At 35.4% G+C, this 20,855-nt stretch overlaps 1 protein-coding gene across 2 annotated transcripts; it reads right to left on the bottom strand.

The window, feature by feature from the left end:
• Positions 1–12,840: 12,840 nt before the first annotated feature.
• Positions 12,841–16,509, bottom strand: LOC139891361 (uncharacterized). Of its 2 annotated transcripts, none has more exons than XM_071874327.1 (6): positions 16,303–16,435; positions 14,878–15,684; positions 14,714–14,764; positions 14,408–14,506; positions 14,129–14,293; positions 12,841–13,217 (listed from the first exon to the last, which is right to left on the bottom strand). In XM_071874327.1, the coding sequence occupies exons 2-6, from the start codon at positions 15,679–15,681 to the stop codon at positions 13,089–13,091; spliced, it is 1,248 nt and encodes a 415-aa protein (XP_071730428.1). In that variant the 5' UTR covers positions 15,682–15,684; positions 16,303–16,435; the 3' UTR covers positions 12,841–13,088. The 2 variants fall into 2 exon arrangements, with proteins under 2 accessions (XP_071730428.1, XP_071730427.1); XM_071874326.1 differs by having other exon boundaries at positions 12,843–13,217; positions 16,381–16,509.
• Between the last annotated feature and the right edge of the window lie 4,346 nt (positions 16,510–20,855).

Below are 20,855 nucleotides of genomic sequence, written 5' to 3'. Positions count from 1 at the left end.
GTATTGTGGTCACCCTTTAAACCAAGGTTGAGGGTTCAAGTCGTGTTATGGACATATCCGTACATTGGTGTACGTATTCGTGTAATGGATGTGTGAGTTTGTCTTTCCAAAAAAGAAGCGTATCGCCATCCAAATCTACCTCATACATATCCACTTAGAGTTTCAGAGAACCCCCGGCACTAGGTTCGAACCATTTTTTGTTCTAACTCAGTTCAAACAATTGAGGTCGAACAAATAGTTGTTCTAACTCAGTTCAAACAATTGAGTTCGAACCAATTGTTGTTCTAACTCAAGAGCTAAGACAACATACATTTAAAGTAAAAAAATAGCAACCTTAAGTGGCATTTGGTATATCTATGTTGCTATTGTTAAAATACAATTCAAATTTGGAATAATATGGAATTAGTAATGTATGTAAATATCTATATATTAAAATATAAAAGAAATATCTAGATATTAATGAGAAAAAATCTAGATGTTAAAATGTAAAAATTTAGATATTTTTATGTGGTAAAAATATCTAGATATTTATCCATGGAAAAATCTAGTGTGTAGAAGTTTCCATGGAGTAGTATAAATATGGGTAGTGATTTCATTTGTGAGTAAGTTGTGAAAAGAGTGAGTTGAGAAGTAGAGAAGAAGTAAGAAGTGAGAAGAGTGTGAGTAGAGAAGAAAAGCTTGTAAGTAAGTAATATTGTAATTGTATTTTGTATTAATAAAAGTGTTCTTTGTTAAGTTTCCCGGTTAAGCCTTAGTTTGTGTTTAAGTTCTTAGTGCACTTGTGTTGTTCTTATTATATGGTCGGCTCTGCCGCCTAAGTGATACATGGTCGGTTATACCGCCTAAATGATATATGGTCGACACTGTCGCCTAAGTATTATTGTTCACTAAGGATTTATAAAATTAAAGGCTAACCAACGTCAAAGTGTTGGTGTAGTGAGTCTAGTATAGTCTAGATCCTCTAAAGTGGGTGTGTTGGGCTTGTCAAAGCTTCCAACAATTGGTATCAGAGCGGGTCGTTTCGGGACCATTTCTAGTGGAGGAAATCGGTAAACGTTGGACGTTTACATCGACTTGTTTTCACCAAGGCTCTAAGGGAGATTCTGTCGGAGCACAGTCAGGAACTGTGAAAGCTCATCGGTCAGGGACCAAGCTTATTGGACGTTGGACGTTATGATGGCAGATCTTGCAAGTACGAGCGGTGGAATTAAGAGTCTCAATAACCACAACTATGGTTATTGGCGGACTTGTATAGAATCCTACCTACAAGGACAGGATTTATGGGAAATAGTTGCTGGCAGTGACACAACGCCTTCACCGAAAGAAAATGCCGAAGCCTTGAGAAAATGAAACATCAAGGCCGGGAAGGCTTTATTTATATTGAAGACTACAATCAAGGAGGATCTATTGGAGCACATCCGTGACGAGAAAACACCAAAGGCAGCTTGGGAAACTTTTGAAAAATTATTTTCAAAGAAGAATGAAGCACGCCTCCAGCTCTTGGAAAATGAGCTCGCGGGTATCTCACAAGGAATCTGTCTATTTCTCAGTATTTCACCAAGGTGAAATCTATCTTCCGTGAGATATCTCAACTTGCTCCTGAAGAGAAAGTGAGTGAAGCAAGGATGAAGAGAATTATCATCCACGGCCTAAGATCCGAGTATAATGGATTTATAGCCGCTGTGAGAGGATGGCCTACTCAACCATCATTAATAGAGCTGGAGAATTTATTGGCTAACCAAGAGGCATTAGCCAAGCAGATGAATGAAGTGAGCATAAAAGGCGAAGAAGAAGCACTCTTCACCAATAAGAAGAAAACTATGTCTCGAAGACAAGAAGTGACGAAAGAAAGACATACATATGGAGGCAAAAGTCATCTAAAACCAAAAAGCAATGCTTCAGGGGGAGCTTAACAAGGAAGAAGAGATCATCGCCAACAATACGGGGAAAATGATAAGAGAAAGAATGGTGACTGCTTCAATTGTGGCAAGAAGGGTCATTTTGCTCGAGATTGTAGATTCCCCAGAAGGCGAACTTTCGAAGGAAATGTGGCCGCCGCAAGAGATGAGAAGAAAGAGGTAACATTCGAATCATCCATTAATGAGGAAACTTGGGATGCAGAAGCAGGACTCTCCGTTGAAGCTGACATGAATGATCAAGCTCTTACAACAACTTTAAAGTCAAAAATAAACTACAAAGATGATTGGATCATCGATTCTGGGTGCTCAAATCATATGACCAACGATGGGACAAAGCTGCAAGAAATGGAGGATTACAAAGGAAAGAGAGTCGTGTTGACAGCAAACAATTCAAGGTTGTCTATTTCTCACATTGGAAAGACAATAATTCCAAATGAAGGCGACTCTCAAAAGCTCCAACTCGAGAAGGTGTATCTTGTCCCTGGCCTAAAGAAGAATTTACTATCAGTACCACAATTAACAGCAGAAGGAAATTATGTGCTCTTTGGACCAAAAGATGTGTCCGTATTCAAGAGAGTGAAGGTGGTTGGCAATCCAATTATGCAAGGAAGAAGAATAGAGTCTGTCTATGTACTATCTGCTGAAACAGCATATGTGGATAAGACTCGGAAGAATGAGACGGCTGATCTTTGGCATGAACGTCTTGGGCATGTGGGCTACAACAAGTTAAAAGAGATGATGGTGAAACACATAGTAAATGGGCTTCCTCAAATTGATATCCGAACAGATACAATATGTGCAGGATGTCAATTCGGAAAAGCTCACCAATTGCCATTCAAGGAGTCACAACATCAGTCCAAGACACCACTAGAGCTCATACACTCAGATGTCTTTGGCCCAGTGAAACAAACATCACTTGGAGGTATGAAGTATATGGTGACATTCATTGATGACTTCTCAAGGTATGTGTGGGTTTACTTCATGAAGGAAAAGTCAGAGACTTTTCAGAAGTTTAAAGAGTTCAAGAAGAAGATAGAAAGTGAGCTCAATAATAAGATTAGGTGTTTACGCACAGATAATGGAGGAGAATATTTATCGACTGAGTTCAATATCTATCTTGAGAAGCACAAGATTAGAAGACAATTAACTTGTCCCAATACTCCACAACAGAATGGAGTCGCAGAACGCAAGAATCGTCACCTTGCCGAAACTTGTAGAAGTATGCTTCATGGTAAGAATGTGCCAGGAAGATTTTGGGTTGAATGTATGAGAACGGCATCATACGTGATAAATAGGATTCCACAAACAAAGTTGGGGCATATTTCACCTTATGAAAGATTATGGAAGATCAAGCCAACCGTCAACCATCTCAAGGTTTTTGGAAGTGTATGCTACGTCTTCGTACCAGATCATCTACGAAGCAAATTTGATAAGAAGGCAATTCGGTGCATTTTCGTTTGTTATGATGATTCAAGAAAAGGTTGGAGATGTTGTGATCCAAATACTGGAAAGTGCCATACTTCAAGAAATGTGGTATTTGATGAAGCTTCTTCATGGTGGTCACCACAAAAGATAGAGCTTCCAGAATCTCATGAATTAGAAGAAGTCTCAGAAGAAAGAGAAGAACGTGAAGAGCATGTATTGAATCCAACTAAAGAAGGAGATGGGTCGTACTTTAAGGAAAAGAGTCCATTAAAAACTGGTGTACATCAATCTATATCCGAGGAGGTTCGTCCAAGCCAAAAGGAAGTCGAGGAGCATGCACAAGAATTAAGGAGATCAACAAGGCCGAGACAACCTAATCCAAGGTATGCCAATGCTGCTCATGTAGATGAATCAATACCTATTGAGCCTTCTACTTATGAAGAAGCAGCGCAAAGTCGAGAGTGGCAGAAAGCGATGGAAGAAGAAATTAATGCACTAAAAGAAAACTAGACATGGAGTTTAGTTCCAAAGCCAAAAGATGTAAAACCAATATCTTGTAAATGGGTTTACAAGGTGAAGACTCGATCAGATGGCTCCATTGAAAGGTATAAAGCTCGACTTGTTGCTAGAGGTTTTTCTCAAAAATATGGGCTGCATTATGAAGAAACGTTTAGTCCAGTGGCGAAGATCACAACAATTCGAGCTCTACTAGCTTTAGCCGCTAGCAAATCTTGGAAGCTGTGGCAGATGGATGTCAAGAACGCTTTCTTACATGGAGAACTTGACAAAGACACTTATATGGAGCAACCAAGAGGCTTTGAGAACAAAATCCATCCTGACCATGTCTGCAAATTAAAGAAGGCAATATATGGCTTGAAGCAGGCTCCAAGAGCTTGGTACGGGAAAATTGGTGAGTTCTTGGTACAAAGTGGTTTTACAGTTGCTCCTTCAGATTCTAGTTTATTTGTGAAACAAGATCAAGGAAAACCAGCCATAGTGCTAGTATATGTGGATGACTTAATCATCACGGGAGATCACTATGAGGAGATCCAAAGGACAAGAGAGAATCTGTCTATCAGATTTCATATGAAGGAGCTTGGAGAACTCAAACATTTTCTTGGACTCGAAATAGAGCAGAAAAGAGAAGGATTATTTCTGGGACAACAGAAATATGCGCGAGATCTTTTACAAAAGTACGGAATGCTTAATTGCAAACCTATCTCAACTCCGATGGATTCGAATACAAAACTACGAGCAGATGAAGGAAAAAGTCTTCAAGATGTTACCATGTATCGAAAGATGGTCGGAAGTCTTATTTATCTCACACTAAGCCTGCCAGACATATCTTATGCAGTTGGAGTGGTTAGTCGATACATGAGCAATCCCATGAAGCCTCACCTTGATGTTGTACGACGCATCTTAAGGTATGTTAAAGGCAATATCAACTTTGGTATTTTATACAAGAAAACAAAAGAATGTCATGTGACTGGATATTGTGACGCCGATTACGCTGGAGACTTTGATACACGACGGTCAACAACTGGATACATGTTTAGTCTTGGATCAGGAGTAATATCATGGTGCAGTAAGAGACAACCAACAGTATCCTTGTCAAGCACTGAAGCAGAATATCGATCGGCATCATCAGCAACACAAGAAATTACATGGTTGAAACAACTAATGGAAAATCTTCATCAATCAACAGACTATCAAGTAGAGCTTTTCTGCGATAACCTATCAGCTATACGTCTAGCAGAGAATCCAGTCTTTCATGCAAGAACAAAACATATAGAAGTACACTATCACTATGTTCGCGAGAAGGTCCTTGAAGGGGGGATCAAGATGGTGCCAACAAAGACAGATGAACAAGTTGCAGATATATTCACCAAGAGCCTAAGTAAACCAAAGTTTACAAAATTCAGAGAAGCACTTGGAATGGTCTGCAAGTCATCGTTGGAAGAAAATTTGCATTGAGGGGGAGTGTTAAAATACAATGCAAATTTGGAATAATATGGAATTAGTAATGTATGTAAATATCTAGATATTAAAATATAAAAGAAATATCTAGATATTAATGAGGAAAAATCTAGATGTTAAAATGTAAAAATCTAGATATTTTTATGTGGTAAAAATATCTAGATATTTATCCATGGAAAAATCTAGTGTGTAGAAGTTTCCATGGAGTAGTATAAATATGGGTAGTGATTTCATTTGTGAGTAAGTTGTGAAAAGAGTGAGTTGAGAAGTAGAGAAGAAGTAATAAGTGAGAAGAGTGTGAGTAGAGAAGAAAAGCTTGTAAGTAAGTAATATTGTAATTGTATTTTGTATTAGTAAAAGTGTTCTTTGTTAAGTTTCCCGGTTAAGCCTTAGTTTGTGTTTAAGTTCTTAGTGCACTTGTGTTGTTCTTATTATATGGTCGGCTCTGCCGCCTAAGTGATACATGGTCGGTTATACCGCCTAAATGATATATGGTCGACACTGTCACCTAAGTATTATTGTGCATTAAGGATTCATAAAATTAAAGGCTAACCAACGTCAAAGTGTTGGTGTAGTGAGTCTAGTATAGTCTAGATCCTCTATAGTGGGTGTGTTGGGCTTGTCAAAGCTTCCAACAATTGGTATCAGAGCGGGTCATTTCGGGACCATTTCTAGTGGAGGAAATCGGTAAACGTTGGACGTTTACATCGACTTGTTTTCACCAAGGCTCTAAGGGAGATTCTGTTGGAGCACAGTCAGGAACTGTGAAAGCTCATCGGTCAGGGACCAAGCTTATTGGACGTTGGACGTTATGATGGCAGATCTTGCAAGTACGAGCGATGGAATTAAGAGTCTCAATAACCACAACTATGGTTATTGGCGGACTTGCATAGAATCCTACCTACAAGGACAGGATTTATGGGAAATAGTTGCTGGCAGTGACACAACGCCTCCACCGAAAGAAAATGCCGAAGCCTTGAGAAAATGGAACATCAAGGCCGGGAAGGCTTTATTTATATTGAAGACTACAATCGAGGAGGATCTATTGGAGCACATCCGTGACGAGAAAACACCAAAGGCAGCTTGGGAAACTTTTGAAAAATTATTTTCAAAGAAGAATGAAGCACGCCTCCAGCTCTTGGAAAATGAGCTCGCGGGTATCTCACAAGGAATCTGTCTATTTCTCAGTATTTCACCAAGGTGAAATCTATCTGCCGTGAGATATCTGAACTTGCTCCTGAAGAGAAAGTGAGTGAAGCAAGGATGAAGAGAATTATCATCCACGGCCTAAGATCCGAGTATAATGGATTTATAGCCGCTGTGAGAGGATGGCCTACTCAACCATCATTAATAGAGCTGGAGAATTTATTGGCTAACCAAGAGGCATTAGCCAAGCAGATGAATGAAGTGAGCATAAAAGGCGAAGAAGAAACACTCTTCACCAATAAGAAGAAAACTATGTCTCGAAGACAAGAAGTGACGAAAGAAAGACATACATATGGAGGCAAAAGTCATCTAAAACCAAAAAGCAATGCTTCAGGGGGAGCTCAACAAGGAAGAAGAGATCATCGCCAACAATACGGGGAAAATGATAAGAGAAAGAATGGTGACTGCTTCAATTGTGGCAAGAAGGGTCATTTTGCTCGAGATTGTAGATTCCCCAGAAGGCGAACTTTCGAAGGAAATGTGGCCGCCGCAAGAGATGAGAAGAAAGAGGTAACATTCGAATCATCCATTAATGAGGAAACTTGGGATGCAGAAGCAGGACTCTCCGTTGAAGCTGACATGAATGATCAAGCTCTTACAACAACTTTAAAGTCAAAAATAAACTACAAAGATGATTGGATCATCGATTCTGGGTGCTCAAATCATATGACCAACGATGGGACAAAGCTGCAAGAAATGGAGGATTACAAAGGAAAGAGAGTCGTGTTGACAGCAAACAATTCAAGGTTGTCTATTTCTCACATTGGAAAGACAATAATTCCAAATGAAGGCGACTCTCAAAAGCTCCAACTCGAGAAGGTGTATCTTGTCCCTGGCCTAAAGAAGAATTTACTATCAGTACCACAATTAACAGCAGAAGGAAATTATGTGCTCTTTGGACCAAAAGATGTGTCCGTATTCAAGAGAGTGAAGGTGGTTGGCAATCCAATTATGCAAGGAAGAAGAATAGAGTCTGTCTATGTACTATCTGCTGAAACAGCATATGTGGATAAGACTCGGAAGAATGAGACGGCTGATCTTTGGCATGAACGTCTTGGGCATGTGGGCTACAACAAGTTAAAAGAGATGATGGTGAAACACATAGTAAATGGGCTTCCTCAAATTGATATCCGAACAGATACAATATGTGCTGGATGTCAATTCGGATAAGCTCACCAATTGCCATTCAAGGAGTCACAACATCAGTCCAAGACACCACTAGAGCTCATACACTCAGATGTCTTTGGCCCAGTGAAACAAACATCACTTGGAGGTATGAAGTATATGGTGACATTCATTGATGACTTCTCAAGGTATGTGTGGGTTTACTTCATGAAGGAAAAGTCAGAGACTTTTCAGAAGTTTAAAGAGTTCAAGAAGAAGATAGAAAGTGAGCTCAATAATAAGATTAGGTGCTTACGCACAGATAATGGAGGAGAATATTTATCGACTGAGTTCAATATCTATCTTTAGAAGCACATGATTAGAAGACAATTAACTTGTCCCAATACTCGACAACAGAATGGAGTCGCAGAACACAAGAATCGTCACCTTGCCGAAACTTGTAGAAGTATGCTTCATGGTAAGAATGTTCCAGGAAGATTTTGGGCTGAATGTATGAGAACGGCATCATACGTGATAAATAGGATTCCACAAACAAAGTTGGGGCATATTTCACCTTATGAAAGATTATGGAAGATCAAGCTAACCGTCAACCATCTCAAGGTTTTTGGAAGTGTATGCTACGTCTTCGTACCAGATCATCTACGAAGCAAATTTGATAAGAAGGCAATTCGGTGCATTTTCGTTTGTTATGATGATTCAAGAAAAGGTTGGAGATGTTGTGATCCAAATACTGGAAAGTGCCATACTTCAAGAAATGTGGTATTTGATGAAGCTTCTTCATGGTGGTCACCACAAAAGATAGAGCTTCCAGAATCTCATGAATTAGAAGAAGTCCCAGAAGAAAGAGAAGAACGCGAAGAGCACGTATTGAATCCAACTAAAGAAGGAGATGGGTCGTACTTTAAGGAAAAGAGTCCATTGAAAACTGGTGTACATCAATCTATATCCGAGGAGGTTCGTCCAAGCAAAAAGGAAGTCGAGGAGCATGCACAAGAATTAAGGAGATCAACAAGGCCGAGACAACCTAATCCAAGGTATGCCAATGCTGCTCATGTAGATGAATCAATACCTATTGAGCCTTCTACTTATGAAGAAGCAGCGCAAAGTCGAGAGTGGCAGAAAGCGATGGAAGAAGAAATTAATGCACTAAAAGAAAACCAGACATGGAGTTTAGTTCCAAAGCCAAAAGATGTAAAACCAATATCTTGTAAATGGGTTTACAAGGTGAAGACTCGATCAGATGGCTCCATTGAAAGGTATAAAGCTCAACTTGTTGCTAGAGGTTTTTCTCAACAATATGGGCTGGATTATGAAGAAACGTTTAGTCCAGTGGCGAAGATCACAACAATTCGAGCTCTACTAGCTTTAGCCGCTAGCAAATCTTGGAAGCTGTGGCAGATGGATGTCAAGAATGATTTCTTACATGGAGAACTTGACAAAGACACTTATATGGAGCAACCAAGAGGCTTTGAGAACAAAATCCATCCTGACCATGTCTGCAAATTAAAGAAGGCAATATATGGCTTGAAGCAGGCTCCAAGAGCTTGGTACGGGAAAATTGGTGAGTTCTTGGTACAAAGTGATTTTACAGTTGCTCCTTCAGATTCTAGTTTATTTGTGAAACAAGATCAAGGAAAACCAGCCATAGTGCTAGTATATGTGGATGGCTTAATCATCACGGGAGATCACTATGAGGAGATCCAAAGGACAAGAGAGAATCTGTCTATCAGATTTCATATGAAGGAGCTTGGAGAACTCAAACATTTTCTTGGACTCGAAATAGAGCAGAAAAGAGAAGGATTATTTCTGGGACAACAGAAATATGCGCGAGATCTTTTACAAAAGTACGGAATGCTTAATTGCAAACCTATCTCAACTCCGATGGATCCGAATACAAAACTACGAGCAGATGAAGGAAAAAGTCTTCAAGATGTTACCATGTATCGAAAGATGGTCGGAAGTCTTATTTATCTCACACTAAGCCGGCCAGACATATCTTATGCAGTTGGAGTGGTTAGTCGATACATGAGCAATCCCAAGAAGCCTCACCTTGATGTTGTACGACGCATCTTAAGGTATGTTAAAGGCACTATCAACTTTGGTATTTTATACAAGAAAACAAAAGAATGTCATGTGACTGGATATTGTGACGCCGATTACGCTGGAGACTTTGATACACGACGGTCAACAACTGGATACATGTTTAGTCTTGGATCAGGAGTAATATCATGGTGAAGTAAGAGACAACCAACAGTATCCTTGTCAAGCACCGAAGCAGAATATCGATCGGCATCATCAGCAACACAAGAAATTACATGGTTGAAACAACTAATGGAAGATCTTCATCAATCAACAGACTATCAAGTAGAGCTTTTCTGCGATAACCTATCAGCTATACGTCTAGCAGAGAATCCAGTCTTTCATGCAAGAACAAAATATATAGAAGTACACTATCACTATGTTCGCGAGAAGGTCCTTGAAGGGGGGATCAAGATGGTGCCAACAAAGACAGATGAACAAGTTGCAGATATATTCACCAAGAGCCTAAGTAAACCAAAGTTTACAAAATTCAGAGAAGCACTTGGAATGGTCTGCAAGTCATCGTTGAAAGAAAATTTGCATTGAGGGGGAGTGTTAAAATACAATGCAAATTTGGAATAATATGGAATTAGTAATGTATGTAAATATCTAGATATTAAAATATAAAAGAAATATCTAGATATTAATGAGGAAAAATCTAGATGTTAAAATGTAAAAATTTAGATATTTTTATGTGGTAAAAATATCTAGATATTTATCCATGGAAAAATCTAGTGTGTAGAAGTTTCCATGGAGTAGTATAAATATGGGTAGTGATTTCATTTGTGAGTAAGTTGTGAAAAGAGTGAGTTGAGAAGTAGAGAAGAAGTAAGAAGTGAGAAGAGTGTGAGTAGAGAAGAAAAGCTTGTAAGTAAGTAATATTGTAATTGTATTTTGTATTAATAAAAGTGTTCTTTGTTAAGTTTCCCGGTTAAGCCTTAGTTTGTGTTTAAGTTCTTAGTGCACTTGTGTTGTTCTTATTATATGGTCGGCTCTGCCGCCTAAGTGATACATGGTCGGTTATACCGCCTAAATGATATATGGTCGACATTGTCGCCTAAGTATTATTGTGCACTAAGGATTCATAAAATTAAAGGCTAACCAACGTCAAAGTGTTGGTGTAGTGAGTCTAGTATAGTCTAGATCCTCTATAGTGGGTGTGTTGGGCTTGTCAAAGCTTCCAACAGCTATAACTGTTAAAATACTTAAAGCAATATGATAGATGAGTTAAATATTGTAAAATATTAGAGTATGGTGTTATATATGCAAATACGCAAGAATATTTGCTTGAACCTCGATCTAATGTGAATGTACCTTGCTCTTCGTAGGAAGAAAGAAATAAACGATTGTTTATCATCGAGGCAGCGAGGCTTACAATAAAAGATGTGTAAATTTCAAATTACTAACTTGAGAACTGCTTTTGTTTGATAATTAAGAGTGTTTCTCATTGAGCTTTCTACAGTGTGATCCAGCTGAAAAGAATTCATGTGACCCGCCCTCTTGCAAGTAATTTTTTTTTAACAGTGGTTAGGAATTACTGACGAGTCCGAACGCGATTTCGGAACCCACCCACCCGATCATTTCCCTGGTCGAACCATATACAGCCTTACCGCTCCTCAAGAGGAATCCCATGACGAATTTATACGGGCATCGCCTGTGGTAAAATCCCTTGGGTGAGGTTCAAGCACATAGACGTCCGAAAACCTCCCACATATAACTAGAACCCTTAATCCTTGTTGTTACAATTGGAATCAATGCAGCTTGGATGCAAAACCTGTCATGCTGGTATGTTTGTTCAAAGAAGCGTTTGGATCGTGGTATTCTTTTGGTTGGGTATGGATCAGCTGACTATGCACCTAGCAGACTTAAGGACAAACCATATTGGATCATCAAGAACTCTCGGGACCAAACTGGGGAGAGAATGGGTACTACAAGATCTGCAACGGCCACAATTAATGCGGAATGGATACCATGGTTTCAACGGCAAATGCTTGAAATTTGTATTTGAATTGATGACTGAATGCTACAAAATCTTTACATATGTGTTTACAAGAATACCTATTGTTAAAAGCTTATGCTACTACTATTTGCATATCAGCTTCACTATGAACATTGCTTATTGTTTCATGCTTTCAGTTAATGGTTTAATACAATCTTGTTTTCTGCTTTAGTATTGTCATTTAAGAGCTAGATGGTGTTGTAGTCAATAATTTCTAGATAGTTATGTTAAAACAAATAAAGTACACACAAATATGTTACATCCAATGACATCCATGCATCAAGTCATTATTCATGTTTAGGTTTGGGAAATTTATCTAAGAACAAAACAATTGATTCGAACTCACTGCTAAGGGTTGATACACATTTTTACTGGCCAACGAAGAATAAGAGCCTTTTTAATAAGAGCCTTTTTTTATACCTCGTGCGTTCAAACATTGATTCGAACCAATGGTGTATTTTGACTAGATTTTTAATTGTATTTTTGAAAAAAAAAAAGTATTGTTGCTAATTTCTCATATAAAAAGGTTAAAAAGTTAGTTAAGTATACATTGATGAATGATGATACTTTTTGTTGACTATCATCTATCCTCTACCGACTAAATAAATATCGACATATCAAGAGGGTTTGACCATCAAAAGCATCGTAGAATACCCACCCATTGACAAAGCAATCCTGTTTTACAAAATTCCATTGACTACATTTTTGACCAACCTTTTTCCTCAACGAATATGATTTTGACTAGCATGACCACTAAAACCTCCTAATTATTAAAAAAATAAAAAAAATAAAAAAAATAAAAAAAAATAAAAAAAAATAAAAAAGTTTTTTATAATTTACTCTAACGCAAAACTGCGTACATATATTAAAAAACTTTAATTATTAATATAGTTGAAAGTTGTACGATTTTCATATTCGGGTTACCGGGAGGGCGAGTAATCCAACTTCATACTCTAGTGTATTACGGAGCATGCTAGGATTACCGACTGTTTTCAACCCTTACCAGGCCACCACAAAACTTGACCTCTTGCAAAGATATCAGGAGCCCCACCACTCAGCTACCTTTTAATGTTTTATAGTAGTATATTAGAGAGACATGAGACCGAAATTGTTATCAAAGGGTTTGCTAGTACTCAGACAACTCACAATGCACCCTTCGACATTATGAAAAACGAAACCAGACATGAAATAATGAAATCCAGTTAAGAAAAGGTAACCTTCCATTGATGGTGGTGGCCCACAAAGCTAAGAAGCCTGGGTTTAATAATGTGTTGCCAAACAAATCTATGTATTTCAACCTATGTACATGTCCATATTATGAGGATAAAAGAAAAGAAAAGACCGACTTGATGTAGCATCTAAGGTTGTGGTTCAGCCTTGCAAATGGGACACCACTTCTTGAGTTGCAGCCACTGCTTAACACATGGAGTATGGTAACCATGTCCACATCCCAAACTTCCTATTTCATCTCCTTTCACAAACTCCTCCTGTAACGAAAACACACTTTACATATTAGGCCGCAACTTCATGAATTAAATATATTACTAAAAGTAAACTTGCAAGATACTCTGGACTAGATGGAGTAAATAAGAGTATTCGTTTCATGAATTTCCTTGAACAGAGTCAAGGCAGTTACCACCAGAGGTGACAAAATGGGCTGGGGAGGGGGTAGTAAAGGTAAGAAATGTGTTTGGGTCAAAATGAGTAAGTGTTAGTACAGTCTCTTCGGGTTGGGCCACCTGCAAAAAGTGACTGATCTAGAATCGTAGTTACAGGTGACATAAAAATTAAACTATCCAGTGTGATTTTGACCCAAACACATTTCGTACCAAAAAAGAAATTTCCACTAGATGATGTATTTCATTGATAGCCCGTGCTACCAGTGATATAATAGTAGGTCCACCCCTGCCTGTAAACACTTTTTTGTGTTTGCTTTCCTTGAGTTTTTAATATATAATAGTTTTGTTAAATATGGTAGTAATACAAAGTTACAGAATCACCATTTGCAGTAATAGCTTTTTGCAATATAACCATTCAAGACTTTTTCATGCTTTTTGACTAGACTTAGCAACTAACAGTTTAGCCCATTTACGTATTATCTAATTCTTCTTTTTACCCATTTGACCTGTTAGCGATTAAAAAAACATAACCCAAAGGACACATTTACGAAAAGTGTCATCAGTAGTCCCCATCAAGATAACGAAAATTAATACCGATCACCCTTATTTGGGTGCAAGACCCCTTTAAAATACAAACACAACAACCTGCTATAATAATGTCACCTACACAACCATGTGCCTACGAATTTTAAAAGAATAAAAAAAGCAATCGAATATCAGCAAAAAACCTAAGAGGCCAAAGACTATCATTAATAATGAACACAATAATAGTAAATCACCTGACAAATACTGCACTTGCGGTCATCCACACCCAAGCTACACTTCATTTTCCCATCCCCTAATTGCATAGATTCATACACGCTTGTTTTGACACATTTCGACACGTCCTCTTCAGATAACGCTGTGCTCACTGTACCCATTCTCTCCTCAAGCACGAGTAGTTCCTGTAAAAAAAACCAACATAACCATAAATAAAACTGATTTGAAAAAAAAATATTAATTAAAAAATAAATTAGGATGTTCAAAATAGTATTAGTGTAAGAGATGAGAAAACAAACCTCGTATGACATGTTATCAATATCCAATCTCATGTCCCTATGTTGATCATAGAAATTAAGGCCACCAAGGAACAAATTTGTCTCGAGTGACAGTAGTTGCTGTAGATAAAAAAGGATAGTTAAGAACAATATGCAAATTTATAGTTCATAAATTAGCTCATCAGCTTTTTTGGCATCTGATAAACCATATAGAAGTCATAGAAGTCATTATAATGATCAGTTAATCAAACATGACCTATTTATTTCAAACTTAATAACTTAATATAATTTTTTCAAGTCACAAATATCAAATAATGAGTTAGTTACCTCAATTGTTAACACCTCATCTTGTTCGAGCCTATTAAGAGCCAATAGTACCTGCAAGCACCACATTACAAAACACATTATTAATTATTATATCACACAAAAAATCTAACCACCTGGTGAACCCATAATAAGAGGATGCTTAGTAATAAAGTCATAAAATTTACATCTGCAATCCCATCAATGTTATAATTCCGTGTTCCACGATCATTCACAAACCGAATAACAGAACGCTCAGTAGAATTGGCAGAACTCGTGGTTGATGACGTGTCACTCGTACTACCACCATCATTAGCAGTTAGTTCTTGAGTCTCAGGCATCTCAGGGATAACTTCCGTTGACTTGACCAGTGAGAAATCGTCTCCATGCAGTTGATTCGTTGACCTTTGACTTTTAACCGATGAAAACCCACCTGTTCTGCCAGCTGTCGAAGTTTTCGATTTTCTAGGTTCAGACACAGGTGATACACTAACAACCTTCTTACCTTTACCAGACGAACTACTTTCTCCCTGAGTGAACCTCTTTCTTCTACCATTGCTTGACTCGCTACTTTGATCCGATATTGGACTTTTCGATTTCAACTTTAATTGGGTACGACTTTTCGATTGATTTGTTACGTGAACTTCAGACTCAACCGTTACATTTTTTGATTCTTTTGGGATTGGTTCAATCTTAGTAGATGGTTTTTTCTCTGTTCCTTTCACATTGGTAACTGAAGAACAATTTTTGGAAGGATTAGGAGTTGTTTCCTTGCTAGACGATGAGCGTAAAGTAGGCTTCGAAGTTTTGGGCTTCTCTAACGGTTTACTTTTAGGACCTTTATAATGGTTAAGTCGACCGCAGCAACCAATTCGACTACACATTTGACCACTTGCATCTTCAGAAGCAGCAGTATCTTTTAACGCAGAGACTGATCTCTTTTTCGCGGCAGCAGTCCCATTAACAGACCTTTTGCTAGAATATCCATCCATGATCTGCTTCAATTTGCAAAATCATTTGATGTGAAACACAAGATAAAACTTTTATTAACACGATATAATACAGAAAGTAACGCATTAACACAAAAAGTAGAAAAAGTATATTCAGCCCTGTGGATTAAAAAAACAAAACTCAGCATCAACTCAAATATATTAAATACGGTATTATAATAACACAGCACAAGTTTTTAGCCCTAATATGAATATGAATCATACGAAATGAAATGAATATTCAATCAAAAAGTAAAACAATTGTAAACTACAACCCTAACATCATTATATCAAACATAATTTATCACAATTCAAACGTCCGAAAAAATCTTCTCCAATTCACAACAAAATTAATGAACACGATTATAAAGCCTTGATTAATCACATAAACACAAACACGCATATATACATACATATAAGATACAGAAACACAAATATAGATGATTATCACGAAGAACAGGGTAATTAAAATTAATCTGTCCATCCGATATCGGCAAAATTTTGATAAACAGTCGTTGATAATTTAACGTAGCGAATTTCAATTTCAATAACCTAAAATATCCAATATCAATTCAACGTTAACAAAATTGAAGCAAAAAAATGTAAAATGATGTTAATCAATACCGTATAAACCCTAATTGATAAGAAAATGAATAAGAATGGAAATCAATATCAATATAGGGTTTGAATATTTTGGTTCACCTTGCGTATGAGATATAAAAGCTAACGAAAATGAGAGGATTTTGTGGAGATGGATAGAATGAAAATCGGAAGGTGATGATAATTTTAATTATTAATTGTAATTATAGTATATTTATCTTTTATCTTTATCTTTATGGTATGATTTTAATTTTCTAATTTTGATTATGCAAATTGGAAAGATAGGAATTATGATTGGAGAAAAAAAGACAAAATAGAAGGGCTTAAATGCCGGCCAGCCAATAGAATTTGTCGCGATTGTATTGTGCCTATGGTTTTACAAAGTCAACGGCCGGCTCGGGTTGTTGATCAGAACCTAAACCAGTCACGTTTTTATTTATAACTTGAATCGTGTACCAAATGACCGGACAGGGTCGGTTCAGATTTATCAAGGGTGACGTAAACGAAAGGATTTTTCTAACGTTAGCCCTTAGGGCTATTCTTAGACCTTCTTTAGCGGTGGCGTGTTGCCACCAACACCGGCCAACACGCCGTGTAGTGGTGGCGTGTTGCCACAAAATTCGCCGGCGTGCTTCAAGTTTCAACCGAGCATCTGGTACGCGTGTTGGCTACTTGGTCGACGTGGACTCCTCCCAGCCGCAAGAAAATGCAACGGTTTTTATTTTATTTTATTTCTCAACTCTATATATAACTTCAAACACATATATCAAACACAACAAAATCAAACACTTCTATATCTCTTTGTATACACACCAAAATCAAAATCAAACACAACAAACAATGTCTCATCCGAGTGATTGGTCGTTGTATAACAACATTATGACGGGCACCGGTGAACCGACTACTCCGGGCTCATCATCTTCATCTCGACCTTCATCTCTTGGTTTTGCCAACTATACTACTAGCTCGTTTAATATGAGCGAACAACAACTTGAGCAACACATCAAAAGATTACAGCAAATCCAAAAATGACAAGAGATTCAAAGAGAGCTCGGTCTAAGCCCGCAACAAATGTCACGACTTCAAGGTGAAACTCAACCACAAACTCAACCATAAACTCAACCCGAAGATGAGGCCGAACAACCTGGTGGTATGAGGAGAAGAAAACACCAAGGAAAAGGAAAATAAAAGGCACGTGAACCAATCCAAAAAAGAGTTTGGACATCGGCCGAAGAGGTTGTAGTGACCCGGAAATTTCCGATCAAATTTAAACTTGAATCTTTATATGTTTCCGACACGATAAGCAAAAAATCTGTAATGTTGAGTCTCGAAAGTTTTGAAACCTATATTCGTGTAATCAAATACCCTTTGACTATGCTCAACGATTCACGAACAATTGTTGTAAATAAATATGTGTATATATATATAAGATAATTGGAAATAATAAGAATATAGTTTGAACATTAGAATTAGATATATAAAATAAGATATAAAAATAATTGTGTTGTAATGAATCTATAATCATATATGGTTACATTACATAATTAATATTGCATATAATCTATAATATATGTAAAATGTATAAATATTAAATATTTAAGATATGTTATTATATAAATATATTTATTTATATTAGAAATGACATATGTAAAATTAAAATAATAAATGTAAATACAAGTTTAAATATAGTATTATATCAATATTATTATTATTATTATTAATCCCATTATCATTAATAATATTATTTGTAATATTAATATTGTCATAATATATAACGAATAGATATGAAAAAAAAGATACGTAAATTTTAATATCTTAATTGTTATTTGTATTATCATTAGATATTGTTATTGTCTTATTATAAAAATCATTATTTTTATCACCAATAATATTATTATTATCATTTTTATTATTATAATTAATATTATTACTAATATTGATATAATTAGTAATAATATCTATTAAAAATTATTATGTTAAGTATTGTTATTTATATTAGGACACAACTGATTATTATCATTAATGTTATTATTGTTACTAATAAATATTGTTATGTATGTTATTATTATCATTACTATTATTATTTAAAAATATTATTATTATTAATATTTATATAATAATTATTAATAATAATTATATCTATATATAAAATAAGGAAAAGGGTACAATTTTGCATTCCATCAACTGTAAACGATTTTTGTAACTTTCCCCAATCTGTTACACATCAGTATCAGTCATACCAATTGGTAGACAATTTTGTTCCACTTTATTTTTTTTATTCATTATATGTACTAATCGAATATTAGAGCGACGACCCAAATAACTAGCAAACAAAACTCCAATTCAATCAAGTGAGCTGTAATTATATCTGTAATATCTATATAGTACGTTACTAAGGTAATTAAAGCAAAAAAATAGAAAAATTAAAAATTAAAAACGCAAGAACACAGAGCATGTTCTCTGTTCTTTTACTTTTTAGCAAAATCACGATCTCGAATAAAATTTCAAATTGTGTAAATGAGGTTCTGTTAGGAATCTATTATTCAATCTTTCTGTGAAATTTGAAGTTCCAATTTCATTTATCAAAGCCAAATTTTGGAGTCAAAGTTTAAAGGTCAAAAAGTCAAAGTTGTGTTCATCTCCAAATTCATAATTTTGTCGACGTTTCTGTTTAAATTGAGGATTCGCAAGGTTTCAAGAGATGATTTGGAAAATGTTTCATGAAGGAATTATAACCTAAAAATGTTTGTAAATCAAAAATCATAATTTTTTTTTTTTAAAAATATGCGACAGCAGCAGTAGCAGCGTAATTCTTTTTTTTATTTTATTTTTTCATTTTCTAATAATACAAACGTAAGATGTTAATTGTTTATAATTATTGAGAAGTATCAAAATCATTGTCGTGATGAATGGAGATTATTTTGGTCGATTGATTTTTTATAAGGAAGATGAAGAAGGAGATAATAGAGATATGAGTTAAATAAATTAAGGAGGGGAATATATCACGAAAATCAAAAGTAGCTGAGTGGTCTGAGGTGTTTTCCGGTTTTCGAGAGGTCGCGGGTTCGAGCCCGGCTCGAGGCAGTTTTTTTTGTTTAAAACCTATTTTGGTGAGGTTTAACTCTTTTTTTTTCACTATTGTTATTATTATTATTATTATCATTATTATAATTATTACTTATTATTATTATTATTATTATCATTTATTGTTATTAGTTGTAAACTTGTCATTTTAGTATTATTATTATCATTATGATTATGATTATGATTATTATTAGTATTATTATTTTGATTATCATTTATATTATTATTATTATTAATGTTATTACTATGATTATTAATATTGTTGTTATCATTATTATTGTTTGTATAAAAATAATACAAGTCATTATTATTTTCACTAATATTAGTATTAATAACATTTTTGTAATTATTAGTATTATTATTATTATTATTATTATTATTATTATTATTATTATTATTATTATTATTATTATTATTATTATTATTATTAACATATGTAACATTTTTAACAGTATAGTTATTATTATTAGTATTATTACAAAAAGATATTTTTATAAAAATACATTGCAAGAATATCAATATTACATATCATTATAATTTTATTATTAAAAAGATAGTAACTAGGCTTTATATAAAATATATCAATTAATATATACTTAAATATTTTATCACATGTAAGCCCTAATATAAATTATTAATATTAATATGTTATAATGAAAGATAACACTAGTTAAATAAAATATGTAAATTAAATATATCTATATCTATATAACAAATAATTTAACAGGTATATTATTAATAAAAATATATATATTTATTCGATTACATTTATGAATATTAATAAATATACAAATGATATAGGTTCGTGAATCCGAGGCCAACCCTGCATTGTTCAATATAGTCATATGTATTTTTACTACAAAATACATTAGGTGAGTTTCATCTGCTCCCTTTTTAAATGCTTTTGCAATATATATTTTTGTGACTGAGAATACATGCGCTGCTTTTATAAATGTTTTACGAAATAGACACAAGTACTTAAAATTACATTCTATGGTTGAATTATCGAAATCGAATATGCCCCTTTTTATTAAGTCTGGTAATCTAAGAATTAGGGAACAGACACCCTAATTGACGCGAATCCTAAAGATAGATCTATCGGGCCCAACAAGCCCCATCCAAAGTACCGGATGCTTTAGTACTTCGAAATTTATATCATGTCCGAAGGAGGATCCCGGAATGATGGGGATATTCTTATATGCATATTGTTAATGTCGGTTACCAGGTGTTCAATCCATATGAATGATATTTTTGTCTCTATGCATGGGACGTTTATTTATGGGAATTGGAAATATGAAATCTTGTGGTCTATTAAAGTTATGAAAGGATTGTTTATGATAAACTAATGAACTCACCAACCTTTTGGTTGACACTTGAAAGCATGTTTATTCTCATGTATGAAAGAAATCTTCCGCTGTGCATTTGCTCATATTATAGATATTACTTGGAGTCATTCATGGCATATTTCAAAAGACGTTGCATTCGAGTCGTCG

Source organism: Rutidosis leptorrhynchoides, chromosome 2, assembly GCF_046630445.1.
Source record: "Rutidosis leptorrhynchoides isolate AG116_Rl617_1_P2 chromosome 2, CSIRO_AGI_Rlap_v1, whole genome shotgun sequence".
NCBI lineage: Eukaryota > Viridiplantae > Streptophyta > Magnoliopsida > Asterales > Asteraceae > Rutidosis > Rutidosis leptorrhynchoides.
Note: the sequence above shows the minus strand (reverse complement) of the source record. Positions and strands in the feature narration are given on the sequence as shown.

What these genes read in the sequence shown, in the direction of transcription:
- LOC139891361 (XM_071874326.1), bottom strand. Translation starts at nt 15,681, where the DNA reads ATGGATGGATATTCTAGCAAAAGGTCTGTTAATGGGACTGCTGCCGCG. An exon ending in ACATTGATGGGATTGCAGAT is followed by an intron (nt 14,765 to 14,877) that starts GTAAATTTTATG and finishes TGGTGCTTGCAG; the next exon opens with GTACTATTGGCTCTTAATAG. An exon ending in TTGATAACATGTCATACGAG is followed by an intron (nt 14,294 to 14,407) that starts GTTTGTTTTCTC and finishes TTTTTTTTACAG; the next exon opens with GAACTACTCGTGCTTGAGGA.